Raw genomic sequence first — 18,082 nt, forward strand, 5'->3', positions numbered from 1 at the left:
TATTAATTTCAATGGATTACGTCTCATGAGTGCACAAAATCTACAGTGTGAGAAAAGACAGGCCTTGCCCTATCTTTATCCATGTTACGCAGAAAGTTGCCATAGAAGTCAAGGGAAAAAATACAGCTGAACTTTATTTGGCGTTAAATTGCCAAACTATTCCATGGAAAGAAAGTAACATGCGCGTGTCAACTGACATTTTGAGTGCAAAAAATACAGTAATATGCGCTGAAACGCGCTCATCAGCCTCTTTAGGTCCATTTCCAAACCTAATTCGTGTGCAAATACGCTCCATTTCGGCGAGCATATTAACACATACATTCGTCTGTTTAAGCCCTGAAGGTCATTTAAGGCGATTTCACATAGCAGTAATGCGTCTGTATTTTAGTACTCAGGATGCAACTGCAATTAGGAGAATGTTGCAGTACCATTCCGAGCCACTACATAGTGTATGGAGCTGTTCTAGTTCCAGCACACAGTGTGCTTCAACAAATAGCTGATTGAGGACCAACTAGGCCTGGTCAGTAAGGGGTTAATCAATAGACCAAAAAAAGATAATCACATACCGTCTTCCAGAGCTATCACTGTCTACAGGCGCAGGCACTGTGGTGTTTTCTTTGATATCACTGCTGAATTTTCCGGTGCTTTCTCCTACTGTAGCGGACACTGCACAATCACAAAAAGGAAAATGATTTCTGTTTATGACCATGAAGAGTATTTCCAGATAAACCTCTAAGCAGCATGAAGCTGAAAGGTCAGTCTTTGGCAAATAACTCTTACAACAAAGCCTGGAAAAGCTGTTTCTGCCTCTGGCCCTTTGCTATATAAAACTGTGGCTCCCTAATCCTATTTATTTCCATCTGAACAGACACTTATGGCTCACCTGACAGCTTGGGAGTTGTCTAATAATGTATATATGACTCCAACATAACTATTAGCACATCAGCAATGGCCAAATATGAAATATTATATATGTTCTGCTGTTCTTTTTCCTTTTCCTGCTATAGCTTTTTCTCTTCTGAATAGACTTTTCCTTGACTTTATAACTTGGCTGTGTGCATTTGTGACCATTCAGCCACAAGAGCATTAGCTGAGATTGGCAGTGATGGACAATAAGGGCTTAAAGACATGGGCGTTTTAGTCCCGTAATCCGGCTGTGAAAATCACAGCTGCATAACAGGACAAAATGAAACCATTAATTAAAATAGTTTGGTTTCCATTATCAGTATTCTCACCCGTTAGTACTACACCCAAGAAAAGTTAAGACTTGCCCAATCTTTCCTGCAAGTAGTTAATTCTGCATACAAGAAAGATAGGGCAGAGCCTATCTTTCCGCATTTTTTCAAACACCCGCGCACTAGCACGGAGTTTGAATAGTCACAAAAAAAGTGTCATGCGCTAATATGCTCCGTAGTGGCAAGTGTATTAGCTCATGAGCCCATGTGTTTTTGCCCTATGTGTCCCGTTATGTATGTTCCCATATGCATTGGGTGTGTCCATTGCTTACCTCCGTGTGTTATCGCACACAAGAAAAACTGAAGGAGCCCAATTTTTCTAAAATTACTTAGCAATGATCATGAAAACAGATCATACATGGATGTGCCACATGTGCTCTTCATTTTTTTTTTTTTTTATTAGACCCAATGAGTTGAATGCATGACTTGTGTGAGAAGTTGGAGCAAAATAGGATATGCTGAGATTTTTTAGTCCATGTAAAACAACGCATGTCCGTTCAGCCCCGTTCACTGCTGTGTGCTGTCCATGTGCAGGCAGTTGCAAATACGGGCAGCACACAGATGTAAAAATCACTGGTATGAATAAGCTCTTACCTAAATTTGTCCATCAGACTGCCAGATGGTAAATTACAATTCATCACTCTAGAGACCATTTTCATTGATTGAGGGTTTAAACACATAGGCGCATGCGCAGATAGGTTCCCCACTACGGAGTATTTTTGCACATGAACCAGTGATTTTTTTATTTCTTTTTTTGACTACTCAGACTTTGCACTATTTTGTGCGCAAGTTTAAAAAAAATAAAAAGTAGATGGTCCTCTCTTGTTTCAGATGTAGGGTGGATTCAGACGACCATATATCAGCTGGGTTTTCACGCCCAGACGATATACGGCGTCTCTCTCTGCAGGGGAGGAGGCTGGAAGAGCCGGAACTTAGCCCCGCCCCCATTCCGCCTCCTCTCATTGCAAATGGTGCAGAGGGGCGGAGAGGAGGCAGAGAGGGGGCGGGAGCTTCCAGTCTCCTCCCCCTGCAGAGAGAGACACCGTATATCGGCTGGGCATGAAAACCCAGCCGATATACGGTCGTCTGAATGCACCCGTAGAAAGACTACATGAGAGAAAGTTAGGGCAAATCGTATCTTTTCTCGGAGGTAGTAATATCACACGAGAATTCTGCTAGTAAGAACTAAACCATTAAAATCAATGGTTTTGTTTCATTACTTTTTGCAGTCATGGTTTTCACAGCCACAAAAAGAAGAAGACGCAGCCCTGAATGTGCAATGATTAAGTACTTTTCACCACTGCAGTTGATTCTGAAAGCACAGCTTTAGTCTTCTGGATATTTGCCATATGTCATTTTAACATTTTCTCAATAACTCCTCCTTTGCTGAGACGCAGACTGACTCCTAGGGTGACATCGCATTGTGACGTTTTCTTGGCAGACTATTTTTGCGGAGTGGTTTGCCATTGCCTTCCCCAGTCATCTTTACACACCCCCAGCAAGCTGAGTTCTCATTTTACTGAGCTCGCAAGGATGGGAGGCTGAGTCAACCTTGAGCCGGCTACTTGAACCAGGTGGGGATTGAAACGCAACCTTCAGGTCATGAGCGAGAGCTTAGGACTGCATTTCTGCTGCCTTAACCGTCTACACCACATGAAGCAATTGAGAAAATTTGAAATTGCATATTAGTGAGACGGAACCTACACGTAGTCCATAATGATCTCATATCCTGATTAAGAGTCAGAGACTCAATTTAGGGTTTGACAGTAAGTATTACAACTAATGGTGGTTGTTTTTTGTGTGCTGCCCATTTTAGCAGGTTCAGTTGGCTTCCATAGGTGAACTGTTGATTTTGGATACCTTTGCATATAAAGCTATTAGTCATCCATGATGGTTATAATGTAGCTATAATATGAAAATGTGATATTCTGGAAAGGGAGGAACCTATAACAAAGTCACTGAGTGTTTCGGTATAGACATTTCTACTGCTAAATTTGGCATGGGGAAGAGAGACTAAGGTTAGATTCACACAGGGCAGATTTGCCGCGGTTCTGCCGCAGCAGATCCGCCCGTGGCCGCTAATCTCGGGATTAGCCAGCCATGTGGACGAGGTTTCTCAGAAACCTCGTCCACACGGGACGGCTAATCCGCTGCGGTAAATCCGGTTGAAGCCGCGGCTGCGGCGTCCGCAGCCGCGGTTTCAAAAGAAGCAGCATGTCTGTTTACTTTCGTTTTTTTGTTTATTTACGTCGCGGCTGCGCTCTCCTCTATGGGAGAGCCGGCCGCAACGGAAAAGCATGCGGCCGGGCCGCTTCAAAGCCGCCGCGGCTTAAACCGCGGCGGTTCTCCCAGCGGAAATCTCGCGGTTTTTGCTGCGGCCAAACCGCGAGATTTCCGACGGGAATCCGCCCTGTGTGAACCCAGCCTTTAGCCTCATGTCCACGGGGAAAATCAGATCCGCTGCAGATTCTCCATGTATTCTGGAGATTCTGCCCCGCGGACATGAGCGCTGAAAATAGGAATAAATAAGAATTAACTTACCTCTCACACGCTCCGGATACTTCCTTCGCTGCGGCGTCATCTTCTCTCGTCGCGGCCGGATCTTCTTTCTTCGGCTCGGCGGATGTGCATGATGACGTCGGTGACGTGCCCCGCGCATGCGCCGGGCCGAAGCAAAATGATCCGGCCGCGACTGAGAGAAGATGGCGCCGCGGAGAAGAGAAGAACCGGAGCGTGTGAGTAAAATCAGATTTTAGGTCTCCCGCGGATCCGGACGGCTTCCATAGGCTTCAATAGAAGCCCGCGGGAGCCGTCCCCGCGGGAGACCCGCATAAAAATGGAGCATGGTCCGGATTTTTTCATGCTCCATTTTTTTTAAAATCACTTTTATTGACGATCCGCGGGTATTTATCTACCCGCGGGTGGTCAATGCATCCCTATGGGGTGCGGATCCGCGCACGGGAGAAGAGTTAAAATCCGCTGCGGATTTTAATTCTTATTTTGCCCGTGGACATGAGCCCTAAGTGAGTATTACAACAAATTCTCCGGGATTCTAACGCTGATGGCCATGAATACGATGGCACAAGCTTGATAACTCAATACACGGTGAATAGGGAAACACAGCTCCCTGATCACACCTCACACATTAATACACACATTGCACATTGAAATACCTGAAAACCTTCTCATAATAGACTTTCTGACAACCTCACTTCCTAGGATAGTGGCATTTCTAAAGCGTTTGGATCGTTCCTCAAAAAACCAGTCTCCTGTTGCTATTCTTATCTGCCTACAAGAAAAGAGATGACACATCAACATATACAGTAGTACAAAGTCCATATGAACTACAATGCATGTACAAACTTCTGTTTATTTGTTCATAGTAGGGCTCCATTCACATTTGCATTGGAGGCTCCATTCACATCCTCCAGACAAGGGGATGCCATTATAATCATTATAGCACAGTTTCCGTTAAAACACAGATCCACTCATCCAGCAGAATCCATTCTCTCGTAATGGAGCAGAAAAATGGAAACCCCTACACAGATGTCAATGTAGCCTAATATTTATTTTGCTAAATTTTCTAGTAATGGGAGTACTGATATACACTGAACGCTGACTGCATTAGGAATACTTATTTAATAATGAGTTGGTCCACCTTTTAGGACAAAAACGGCTTTAAGACGTTGGGGAACTTATTCCCAATAGTGGTGAACGTCCTACAGACTCAGCTTGATCCATGCCTACTGCAGCAACTCTTTCAGTTGGTGCACATTTTTTGGGAGCAGATCTCACAGCCCTATTCAGCATATCCAAAACAAGTTCAATGCGGTTACAGTCTGGTAAGTTTAGGGTCAAAAGCAGTGTGGAGAATTTATTGTCATGATCCTCTAATCATTCCCTAGTGATCTGTGGTTGGGGAAGACTTCCTGAAGATATGGGAGCAGATGGTCAGCTAACAGGTCCCTGTAGTGTTCTCCATTCAAGGATTGTGGTATGATGACCAACGGTCTTCGGTCATGCTAGCCTCTAGGATTAGATGTGGCTTGTCTTTGTGCTCTTCTGTTGGATGTCTGTTCAAGATTCCACCAGTCTTGATACATTTGTGATACCGTGCTTCAGGAATAGCCAGCAAGTGCGATTGTTTCATAAATACTGGCACCACACCTCTGGGCACCAACAAGCTCGCCATGGTCAAGTCATTCAAATCCATGCTTACACATGACTTCCAAATGGTGCCTTCTGTTGCACAGAGAAGAGGTCAGCACATTATTAGAGAGCAGATCATGATGGGTCCATCACTTGGTAATGCTTTACTGATCACAAGGTGTCATGGGCCAGTTGTTCCTAATGCAGGCAACGTTCAATGTAGAAGATTGAGAAGCTCGTAATACAAAGCAAGAAGAGGACAATTCTATTACATTTTGCTAGAGGTAGATTAACCCCTTGAGTGGCACGTCCGGAAAGTTTCCGGGACGAGCTCCACTGCCGATAGTGATGTAGCCCGGAAGATTTCCGGGCTATGTATCACTATGGGAGCTGCAGAGCACAATGCCACAAGCTGTGACATTGTGCTCTGCCTGAACAGACCCAGAGAGAACAAAGTAAGGGCTTCTAAGTCTCCTGCTTTGTTTATAGGTTGCCATAGAGACCATGGGCTTGTCAGAAGCCAGCCGATGGTCTCTGTGGCAGGGAGAGCTGGTGCTTGGCTGTCAGAGGACAAGCAGGCACCAGCTCTTACAGCAGAGATCAGAGAAAACCTCTGATCTCTGCTGTGTTAACCCTTTACATGCTGCAGTCTATGTGACTGCAGCATGTAAAGGGCTGTCACTGCAGCATGTAAAGGGCTGTCACCATCGGACCCCCAGAAAGTGATCAGGGGGTCCTGATGGGTCCCTGTGGAAGTCCCCTAAAGGGACAAAAATTTTAAAAAAAAGTTAAAACAAAAACAAAAGTAAAAAAATAAATAAATAAAAACACTTGTCTGTCTTTACTTTGTAAAAATTTTTTAAATAAAATCACACATGTCGTATCTGTGCGTCGCAATGACCCAGAGAAGGAAGTTGGTACATTATTTAACCCCTTAATGACATGGCCCCTTTTTTTCTTTTTTCACCATTTCTTTTTTTCCTTCCCCCGTTTAAAAAATCATAACTCCTTTATTTATCCATCGACGTCGCTGTATGAGGGCTTGTTTTTTGCGGAATGAGTTGTATTTTTCAATGGTGCTATTTAATGTACCATATAATGTACTGAAAAACTTTTACAAAATTCTAAGTGAAGTAAAATGAAAAAAAAAAATGACATTCCGCCATCTTTTAGTGCGTCTTGTTTCTACGGCGCACAAACTGCAACAAAAATGACCTGATAACTTTATTCTATGGTACAGTGCGATTACTATGATACCAAACTTGTATAGTTTTTTTTTTTTTGCTGTAGTACTTGTATTTTTTGGAAAGACATTTAATTTTTTAAAATTATTTTCTGCTGCATTTCTGCGCACAATAACTTTTTTATTTTTCCATCGACGTAGTTAAGCGAGGACTCATTTTTTGTGGGATGTTCTGTAGTTTACGTTGGTACCAATCTGGATCACATACGACTTTTTGTTCGCTTTTTATTGCATTTTTTCTGGGAAACAGGGTGACTGAAAAAGTGCATTTGTGGCGTTCTTTTTTTTTTTCAGACTATATTCACCGTGCGGGGTTAATAATGCACTACTTTGATAGATCGGACATTTATGGACGCGGCGATACCAAATTTGTATCTTTCTTTTAGGATTTAGATTTTTTTTATTATAGATATGGCAAAAGGAGGGTGATTTAAACTTTTATTACTTTTTTTTTTAAGTGTGAAAAAGTCATGAAAAAGAAAAATAACTATTACAATTTGGTATTGGCATAATCGTACCGGCCTGTAGAATGACTTTAATACATTATTTTTACTGCTCAGAGAATGCAGTGAAAAATAAAAATAAAAAACATGCCAGAATTACAGATTTTGTTAATCTTGCCACTAGAAAAAATAGAATAAAAAGCGATCAAAATTTTACATGTTCCAAAAAATTAGATAAATGAAGACTGGAGTTCATCCCGCAAAAAAACAAGGCCTTCTAGAGTTCTGGCAATGGAAAAATAAAATTAATACGGCTCGTGGAATGTGGCGAGTGGCGACACAAAAGCAAACCTTTGAAAAAAAAAATGTTTAAAATGTCCAAAAATAGCGAAACATAAAAACTGTATAAACCTGATATCACCAGAATCATGTTGATTCAGAGAATAATTATGTCATATTATTTATTCTGCATGTTGAACGCCGTAAAAATGAAATTCAAAAAACAAATGCCAGAATTCCTTTTTTTCCCCCAATCTCCCTACAAATGTTTTTACAAAAGTTATGCAATACATTATATATACTCAAAAATGATGCCAACAAAAAGTACAACTTGTCCCGCAAAAAACAAGCCCTCATATGGCCTGGTCAATGGAAAAATGAAAAAGTTATGGCTCTTGGAACGCAACTGCAAAATTAGTTGAAATTCAATGATTAGACCATTTAAAAAACCTGCCCTGGTGGGCACGACATGGGGGTAAGAAACCCGCCACTCAAGGGGTTAAAACATTTCAAAATATTAAATGGGTTGTATAAGATTAGGATTATTTATGCCCAGAAAGGGCATGGGAAGGAAAAGTCTATACTCTTCTTCTAATCTCATACAAGCAATTAGATTTTTTTTCTCTTTAGGAAATCTGCTTTAATGACCCCGTAAGTGTGGTGACAACTGTGTAGGTACATTACGTTATAAATGATTCTATAAAAGAATGAACAGGACGTTGTTGTCATTAGAAATAAAAGTGTATTTTATTCTGTAAGATATCAAACAATATTTAGATTTATAAGAAAGCAAAAGGTTAATGGAAATTTCTCTCGTAAATATTCAAACTATGCTATCTTTACATCGCCTTACCTGCTTGTGTTACAGAATCTGAAATAACAAACACTTTCAGTGGATGTTCTCCCTTAAACATATTTTTTTATCTAAACCAATCCAAAATTGCACGCTGATTAATTGCATAATGTATCTTTATAGCAGCCACAGCTTTATTTTTCAGAGAAGTTAAAGGAGTTGTACCATGATTGACCTCTATCACATATTCTATGGATAGGTGATAAAAGTTTGATTGTGGGGGTCTCACCGTTGATACCCCCGCGGATCCTAAGAACTTGGGTCCTTTTCTGTCTCTGCGGGGATGTTTCTATCATCCACAGTGACGTCAGATTGAATGCATCGATGGCCACACATATGCGGCCACCACACCATTTATTTCAATGGGGCTGATGGAAGTAGCCAAACACTTCTACTCAGCTATTTCTGGCAGTTTCATTGAGAATGAATGGAGTGGTACCATGCATATGCGACCATCGCTCTATTCAGTCTTCTCCTCGTTGCAGTCCACTGAGCCCAGAGTGAGGAGGAGGGGGGGAGGGGCGGACTGGACCGCTTTCATGGAATGGGTGGTAGTTTGAGTGGTGAGACCTCCACTGATCAGACTTTTGTCCTATTCAATCACCTACCCTATGTAGTCTATTTTGGTAAAATCCCTTTAAATGATAAAATTCTGGAGGGATCACTAGAAAAAGTATAAGAGCTTACTGTACACTACCAATACATGAAACTCAAATGCCTATGTAGTAAGCTTTCCATGGTGATGGCTGCAGGCAACCACAATTTCATGCTTTAACCCTATAGCTTGGTAGGGTATGTGAAGTTCGGAAAAACTGAACTCTGACCTCTAAAAAGATATGTTAAGAAATTAGTGTAAATAGAATGTTGGATCTAAAAATTACCTGCTGAAAATGGAAAATAGGAAGCACCTAACAATATTTGATTGTAACTTATTCAAAGTCATTATGAGTCGACTCAAACTTTTCACCTGGTTTGTTAACCTTGGTGGGTCAAAGGATATTGGATATTGAAGATTTTACTTAAACTAAATTAAAAAAAATATAAATCCCCTAATCAAAATACTAATGACGACCTGTCTATCCGTGCGTGAGTGAGTAGGTTTGTGAGTGACTTCCATGCTCCGCCCCTGATCACACGATGGTGACATCATCAAAGGTCCTTCATTCCCAGTGATGTGCTGCTTCTAATCCCTGTTGTATGTGATATACAATGTATGTAGCAGTGCTGTTTGTATGACGTGCATGTAGCAGAGCTGTATTGTTCATTGCGCCACCAGGAACACTGGTACTATAATTTCCTAATAATTACTAATATTCATATAATAGAGAACTGGTAAGTTATACAATATACCTGTACAATCGTAATTTAAATTTTCCACACGAATCCTCATAATCAGACAGCAGAATCTAACAAAGTTAAACTATGTTCACATATGCATGCAGTGCTAACAGTGGACATCTTGGTTCAAATCAGCGGTCTCCATTGTAAGCCAATGGGGTCTGTCATGTACAGAGATGTTCGCTGTTCAACAGAAGTAGCACTGTGCCATGGTTTCAGTTATAAATGGACACCACAACCACAAAGTGTGAATGCCTATATTCTGCCTTTGCCTATGGATCAGCAAACACAGGCAACTGATCCAAAGAAACCCTACAAAGCAGGGAAGTTTCTAGGAACTTTCTTGCTGTGATATTGGAGCTACTGTGATACTGCATTTAGTGTTGTCAATGGCAACATCTACATAAACATATCAAAGTATCTATATTTAAAATGAAATCAATAAAATGTAATTCTTCATATTCCATATATGCTATGTATACTTACGTAATCTTGGCACACACTGTACATTTCCAGGCACTATCTTTCCCCACTACACGGCACGCCTTGCACACTCTGAATTGGCATGTTTGACAAATATCACCTCGGTTGAAAATCACTCCCAAAGGTTTCTGGCAACGAACACAGATTTTGGCACTATTCTGACGTAATCGATGAATTTTGGCACCTTTCTTTTTTATTTCCAGAAGTTCATTCTTTAATTTTCTAAAAGAAGAAAGAATAAGAAAAAGAAATACCTAAAAATTAAAGCATTGCACAGTAATGCAAATATCTAATCAGCCATGCATGTGTAAGCAACTCGGAGCATAAAAATATGCAAGGGGTTTTCTGGTTGTTCAAACTAAATTTCCGGAATGAGAAAGCAAAACAAAATGAATATTTTTCACCATGGAATGATTGTTCATGTCACAAGGGGCAGTTTGTAAAACTCAACAACTGGAACTTTCACACGTAACAGTCTCTAGAGTTTATAGATAATTGTCAATCTCACCATAAATTATATGGTTAAAAATAGTGTGCTAATAAGAGAGGTTAAAGGGCTGTCACAGTGCAGAGGGATCAGCCCTAGTCTTATTTGCACAAGGAAAGACTAGAAGCAATGAGATGAAACTGAAAGGGAGGAGACACAGATTAGATATTAGACAGTGAGGGGGATCGATGAGTGGAACAGGTTGCCATGGGAGGTGGTGAGTTCTCCTACAATGGAAGTCTTCAAACAGAGGCTGCCTGGGATGATGTAGTGAGTCCTGCATTGAACAGGGGGTTGGACCCGATGACCCTGGCGGTGCCTTGCTCTATGATTTTAGGTTAGAGGAGAGTGACCAGATGGGTCCAGGCTATCAGAACCATGAAAGTAACTTATAGCAACCCATATACGCTTGGACTGCAATAGTGATATGCAAAAGAACATCTCAAAATCCACAGATGATCTATGGAAGCAGAAGACCACACCAGGTTATAAAGTACACACTCAACAAAAGTGGTCAAACCTGTCTTAAATTTTTCTATACTATTCAGGTGATATGGTAACAGTCTTGTGTAATGAATACACTGATCCATCTTGCCTAGTGTCCACAGTTCAGGCTTGAACACATGGCCGTGTTTTTGTCATGTTTTGCGGCCGTATTGACTATCAGGATTCTCGCACGTTAATACTACTTTCCCTATCTTTCTCGCATGTAGTTTTTCTACGTTCAAGAAAAGATATCTTCGCTTTTTTTGCCCATGCGCAATAGCGCAAAATTCAATGGTAAAAAAAAAAAAAGAATTTTGACTTGTTCATGCTCTAATATGCTCCACAGCGGTGCGTGTATTTGCACATGTGCTTGTCTGAAGTCACCCTCAGGATGTAGAGGCTAATATTATATATAATATAGAAAGATAATGAGTTTGATGCACTCTAAGGACTAGTCAACAGGGTTACTAAGCTGTTTGTTTCTGTTTTCTGGACAACGTATCCAAAAATCAATCGACAGATAAAAAATCTTTATGGACATATTGGAAAACCAAAATGAACAACAAAGATTAGTGATACAGGTTTATAGGTCAGATACTGATATGAACTCACAACCAGCAACTACTGTGAGTTGTAAAATGATGATAATAACAGTCATTACAACTTGCTCAAGTACCTACAGTCTCAGGGCTCTTTCCCATGAGCGTATATCGGGCGCCGTTTTCACGGCTGGCCGATATATGCTACGATGTGATGCATTGGATTCAAATGCCTAAGATCACATGGCTGTATTCCCGCAGTGTAAAAGCGCCCGGCCGGACTAATGCAGCTCCGGACGCTTTCACGCTGGTCCGAAAAGATAGTCCTGGAACTATTTGGCTGAAATACGTTGGCCTCTGCATGGGCTCTTATGGGAGCCAATGACAGCGGCCGGAGAAGAGGTGTGGGAGGGAGTTTAGCAGCATGACTGCTAAACTCCCTCCCTCTTCTCTCCTCCTCTCTCCTCCCCTCTGGCTGTTTGCAATGGGAGGTGGCGGAGCAAAGCAACACCCCTCCCATTGCTGCCTGTGGACAAGGGGCAGTGAAGAGGGCGGGTGCTTAGCTCCTCCTCCATCCCACCCACTCCCATTGCAAACAGCCGGTGGGAAGGAGAGAGGAGGTGAGATGGAGAGGGGGAAGGAAGGGGAGGCAAAGGCATTGCGACGGCGGGACCTGCGCCATCTGAACGGGGGCACAAACGTTAGATTTGTGCGCCCGTTCAGGGGTCTTTATGGTGCTGGCAGGCGCACATAAATTCTTACAGCTGTGTGAAGGAGGCCTCAAAGAACCAGATGCATCCATTTTTTTTTCATGGACATTATAAAAAAGTGCCCTATTTTTACGGACTGTCCAGGAATTTATGGATGATTGGCAGTCACAAGATGCCAATACAGTAGAGCAGCTTAGGGTGCTTTTAGACGTTATGATTATCGTTCAAAGCTAGCGAAAGTGAACGACTGAATGACGAATGAGAATTGTTTGCTTTTAGTTCTTTGTCCATTTCATGTAGGCATAAAAATCATTATTGGCTCATTCGCTTGATAATTATCATTCAGTTTAAACAGTGCTCATTCAGTCTCTGTATTCACTTATACAGGGACTGAATGATTCTGAATGATTCTCTTTAGAACGAGCCAATGATGCATATACCTGTCTAAACTGGCTGCACGAGAGCGAATGAGTAAGCAGTTACATCACGTGTTCGTTCAAATGGGAATTGGTTCGTCGATCCTTAGGGATGTGGGGTAATAGGAGAATTGAAGCATGTGTACATACAGCTAAAACGGCAGCTCAGCAGTATTTAGGGATATAGACACAACACAATATGATGTTTGTGCTATTTCACGTATATGTGTGTGTGTGTATATATATACATACATACACACACACACACAGTATATCCACACCAAAGTCATGCAGACTGCGACTTTCTATACAGAATTACCAATAATTAGCAATTATGTTTTAGGTTTGTAAAAATTTAGATTACTGAAATATTAAGACTCTCTAAAACTGAGCATATGTGCAGATGGAACACGAGGAGAGCCAGACTGAGCATAAATTAAACATTAGACTCGCAATATGCTGAAATAAAGCAAATTAGATTATTTTAGTATCTTATCTCACAGCTTCATTCTAGCAAAATGTATCAGATCTAGAACTAGTCATTTTAAAGACTTTTTGTTCTAAAGCATAATAAGCCAAGCCATTCGTAGCTGGATACATTTGTGGACAAATAATTTACATTCCGATAACATTAATTTCCCTGCAGAAAATTGCTTAACCTACTTTATGAAAATTGGCAGCTGTTTCTTTTTATGTGTGCCTGAGCAGAATCCCGTTTTTGTGTTCCACCAGGTTATTATTGGCAAAATTATGAACCAGACAATCCCTGGTATAAGAGGTTTGCCTTTAGTAAAATAGCATCACTGTAAGAGGTCAATATTTTTTTGTACACTTTGCTTGTAAATGGGTATTTTACATATTATGTCTGATTTCCAGTCTAGCAGTGGTACTGCTACCGTGTTTCCCTGAAAATAAGACAGTGTCTTATATTAATTTTTATTCAAAAAGGTTTAACCTTTTTACATGTATAGCTGCCTGGACACTATTGAAATTGACTTTTTTAATTAACTGTTAGCAGGTCTTAATTTTTGGAGTAGGGCTTATATTTCAAGCATCCTCAAAAAGCTTGAAAAATCATTTTGCATGCTCAAAAATTCTGGAAAATCATGCAATGTCTTATTTTCAGGGTGTGTCTTATTTTCAAGGAAACAGGGTAGTTCTCTTAATTAAGGGAGAATATAGAAAGTTCTTGTATGATAGAGGAGCCTTTGGGCCCACTAAGGCTGCAGGGCCCGGTAGCAACTGCTACCTCTGCACCCCCTATAGCTACGCCCCTGCTTGTTTGAATTTAGCCTGACTAAATATTCCAAATTGTTATATTAGTGACTATAAAGGTGAACCGAAAAAGTGAGAATTCTCGGAGCATTAAAACGACATTTGTGTGAAAGAGGCCTAGGAGTATCTTATTTATAGGGTATGGACTGGTTTATACCGTTAATTGATCGTTAATAACCTGTTCCATTGTGTCCAAATAATATTATATGTTATTGCCATAACTTTATCAAATTCTTAGTTAAGTCTTGCTTGTTTAACTGAACTTGTGTAGAGCCTTTTCGTAAGTGGCGCCATATCTCATGCCTGTTGCAGTATCACCTCTATACTCATACTGTCTTTTTTATACAAGATAATTTAACACCAACCCCATTATTGAAAGGGATAATACTGTCTCTTCTGGATCTTGACCTGCTGCTGAGCTGGAAACTAACTAATTCTGAGAATTGTACTAATTTGTGTAGATTTTGTCATCTAGATACAGCAGCCACAGCCTGGGCAGTAACAGATTAAGGTTCTGCTCCATGCGCTCGGTCAGAGGAGTAGAATTCTCATCTTCTGTCTTACTTGACTGATGCTTTCTCCTCGAGTTCTAGCATTTAGTGAAGCAGGAATGAAGTGGTCCTGATTTCACGCCTGTCCACCATGATAAAGACAGCTCTCTGGGCACAGTCACTTGTTGCCTGGCTGCAGCGTACTAGGTGCTGTAGGATGTTGGTATTGTAGTAGCCTGCAGTACTAGGGCTGTGCCATGAAAGAGACGCAGCACACTGCAGCCAGGCAGCAACGACCTGCACATTGATCAATGTAAATACTGCAATTCATAGCATGAGTATCATATGGAAAAGAAAGACACTGCCTGACTGTGTGTATGTAGGGGGCTCCCCTAAAGGGTTAAAATGTTGCTATGGAGATGGAGTGAAAATGTGCAAGCAGAACTGAGCATGCTCACTGGGAACTTTCTGGTGGCTGAAGCCATAGCTATATAAAGGTCAACTTTCGCTGGATCACAAGACAGGGCACAGTGAGATGGGGAGCTGCCAAGAGAGGCTCCATAGACTGAGAAAAGCTGCTGCTAGTGAGACAAAGGAAGAGCAGCAGGAGCACAGAGTCTGGATGCGAGAGGGTTGTTTAGCGTTGACCAAAGGAACCAGAGACGGCCTGCTGCAAAGAGTTGAAAGTAGCCGTACTACAGCCATAACCTGTTGGGAACAGCTGACTGTGTTAAGGACCCGATGAGAATGTCATGGCAGAGTTGCACTCCTGACTTCTGCTAAGCCGAAGTTCGTCGCAGTGGTGATTGCCATACAACAAAACTGTAAGTGAGGCCAACCTCTATATAAACATTAGGTGTCCACATCGCTAGGGACATAACTAGTCAAGCAACAGACCTGTTGTATAGTAGTTGCCATGCTAAGGGATTTAGACTATTTGGCAAACTGCTATTCTTTATAGTTACAGACTGAGACACTTTTACTGGGGTAAAAACCTACATAATAGACTGGGGTTCGAACACTGGCTTTCCAATATACTGTAATGATACTAAAGGAGTGCTAATTCTTTAAAGAAGAACAATGTGTTATGTCATTTGTCTTTCTGTTGTAGAGGATGGATCTCTGTACAACATTATTGTTACTGTGCTTCAAGCACTATTTTGTATTGTGCGCAAAGTAAAACCAATCCTAGGACTTAGTTACCCATAATAGCGACAAGGTATTCAAAGGTAAAAATGTAATAGCTTAGCCATAATTGCCATATTATTCGTGTTCAGTCCTATTTCTGTGTTTATAAATAAATATTGTAAAATTTGGTTACTCCATCTGCTGCATCATATCCTGAATCCTACATCGCTATACCATTACCTGCGATATGTACAGTGTCCACATTAGGACATCCTCATTCCTCCTTCAAAGCTCTGAAGTATATCTCTCATTGCACAAAACTTATGACATGGTATAGAGAAATGTCAGAAGTGAGGATCCTGAAGCTGAGAGTCAAACTGATCACTCAAACAAAAGGGCAGATGTGCTCACCTAGATGCGGTGCCACTTCAGCTGTGATTGCCACTGCCCGAATTTCCTTGGAGTGCATGCATAGTGGTGTATGGTCTCATAGAAGGTATATAAAGCCATACACAACTAACCCCTTCCCTGTAAGAGCTGAACACAGCTGATTACGGCCAAAGGGGAATAGCACTAGGTTGAGCACTTCTGCCCATTCACTTCAATGAGGGAGCTGGCACAAATTGTAAAACAGGGGGACAGTCTATGAAATAGATTCTACTGGAAGCCTCATGTCTGGCTGAGTCAATATCAGTCTTACTGGATGGGGTATTTACAGACACAGCAGGATTATGATCTGGGACTCTTTCATCACCACAGGGAACATGTTAAAGAATGCCGGTCAGAGGGCTGTTTCAGCAGGAGTTAGTAAGGAAGAATTCAAGATTGAGCACCAGAACGCCAGTCAGATAATGGATTCAGTAAAGCAGTTTCATCACCGGTCACCTTGTGTAATGGTGGGCCATTAATTTGTAGAAAGCTCACCAGAAAACCTTAAAAGCCTGAATCTCTCATGTCTACACAGTGACTAACAAAATAGAACACAGCTTCTCCTACAGCGCTCTAATCTCTTGTCATATTAACCCCTGATGGACGTGGCCTTTTTTAAAAATTTTCTATTTTATCCCCCCACTTCCTTTAAAAAAATCTTAACTCTGTAATTTCTAGATCGTTGCCACTGTCTGAGGGCTTGTTTTTTGTGGGACAAGTTGCATTTTTCAATGGTACTATTTAATGTACCACATAATGGACTGAAAAACTTTTTAAAAATTGAGTGGAGTGGAAAAAACGAAATTCCGCCTCTTGTTTTAATTGCACACACACTGCAACAGAAATTAAATGACGCCTTTATTCTATGGGTCAGTACGAATACTATAATACCAAATTTATATTGTGTTTTTGTTGCTGTAGTACTTTCATTTTATTTCAAAGATATTTAATTTTTTTAAATTATTTTCTGCTGACTGCCATAAGTTTTTTTTTTACGTTAACATAGTTGTCTTATATTTTAAGGGATGCTCTATAGCAGTGGTGGCGAACCTATGGCACGCGTGCCAGAGGCGGCACGCAGAGCCCTCCCTACAGGCACGCGCCCCATCGGCCGCTCACCACTTGTGAATACCAGCAGGGGCCGTGGCTCCCCTGCCGGCATTCACAAACAGCACTGCTAGCCGCGCTGATCCTGGCACACACTGACTTCAGTGTGCAGCTGGAATCTTCCTCCCCCCTGCCCCGACGTCTCCTACTACTTGGTTCCGCGAGAGCGTCCGGGATGTGGGGGGGAGTGGGCGTCCGGCAGCACACTGACTTCACAGTGTGTGCCGTGAGCTTGTTAACTTTTTCTTTTTCCTCTGGGGCCGCTGTGGGGGGGTGTCACTATCACCGCTGGGGCCGCTGGGGGGTGGGGGTCACTATCACCGCTGGGGCCGCTGTGGGGTGGGGGTCACTATCACCGCTGGGGCCGCTGTGGGGTGGGGGTCACTATCACCACTGGGGCCGCTGTGGTGTGGGGGTCACTATTACCGCTGAGGGGTGGGGGTCACTTTTTCCGCTGGGTGGGGATCACTATTATCGCTGGGGGGGTCACTATTACCGCTGGGGCTGCTGTGTGGTGGGGGTCACTATTATTGCTGTGGGGGGTCACTATTACTGCTGGGGCCGCTGTGGGGTGGGGGTCACCATTATCGCTGGGTGGGGGTCTCTATTATCGCTGGCGCTGCTGGGGGGCGTCACTATTACCGCTGGAGTATGTTTACAGGTGGCGGAAATGGGCAGGGCTGTTTTAAAATAGACAGGGTGCATATTTTGACTGCTTTTTCGATGCGGAAATACTGCAAAAAGCAGTCAAAATCCACACGCTGTCTATTTTGAAGCGGCCCTGTCCTTTTTATAACTACGGGGGTAAAATCATACGTTGTGATAAGCCCCACCCCATGACGTGTTGGCACTTTGCGATAAAGAAGTGGATTTTGGGTTGCAGTTTGGGCACTCGGTCTCTAAAAGGTTCGCCATCACTGCCCTATAGTCTATATTGTTACCATTTTGGAGTACATACAGCTTTTTGATCACTTTTTATTACATTTTTTCT

At 42.0% G+C, this 18,082-nt stretch overlaps 1 protein-coding gene across 4 annotated transcripts in view; it reads right to left on the reverse strand.

Annotated features, from left to right (window-relative positions):
- The window catches only part of SYTL5 (synaptotagmin like 5), a 193,729-nt gene that overhangs the window by 70,225 nt on the left and 105,422 nt on the right, over positions 1–18,082 (reverse strand). For all 4 annotated transcript variants that reach the window (XM_066599957.1, XM_066599955.1, XM_066599954.1 and 1 more), the window contains exons 3-5: positions 10,027–10,245; positions 4,409–4,524; positions 567–666 (exon numbers count right to left, since the gene is read on the reverse strand). In XM_066599957.1, the coding sequence (XP_066456054.1) occupies positions 567–666; positions 4,409–4,524; positions 10,027–10,245 (435 nt within the window). The remainder of the gene's footprint in view (positions 1–566; positions 667–4,408; positions 4,525–10,026; positions 10,246–18,082) is intronic.

The sequence above is a fragment of the Eleutherodactylus coqui genome, chromosome 4 (genome assembly GCF_035609145.1).
Source record: "Eleutherodactylus coqui strain aEleCoq1 chromosome 4, aEleCoq1.hap1, whole genome shotgun sequence".
Taxonomy (NCBI): domain Eukaryota; kingdom Metazoa; phylum Chordata; class Amphibia; order Anura; family Eleutherodactylidae; genus Eleutherodactylus; species Eleutherodactylus coqui.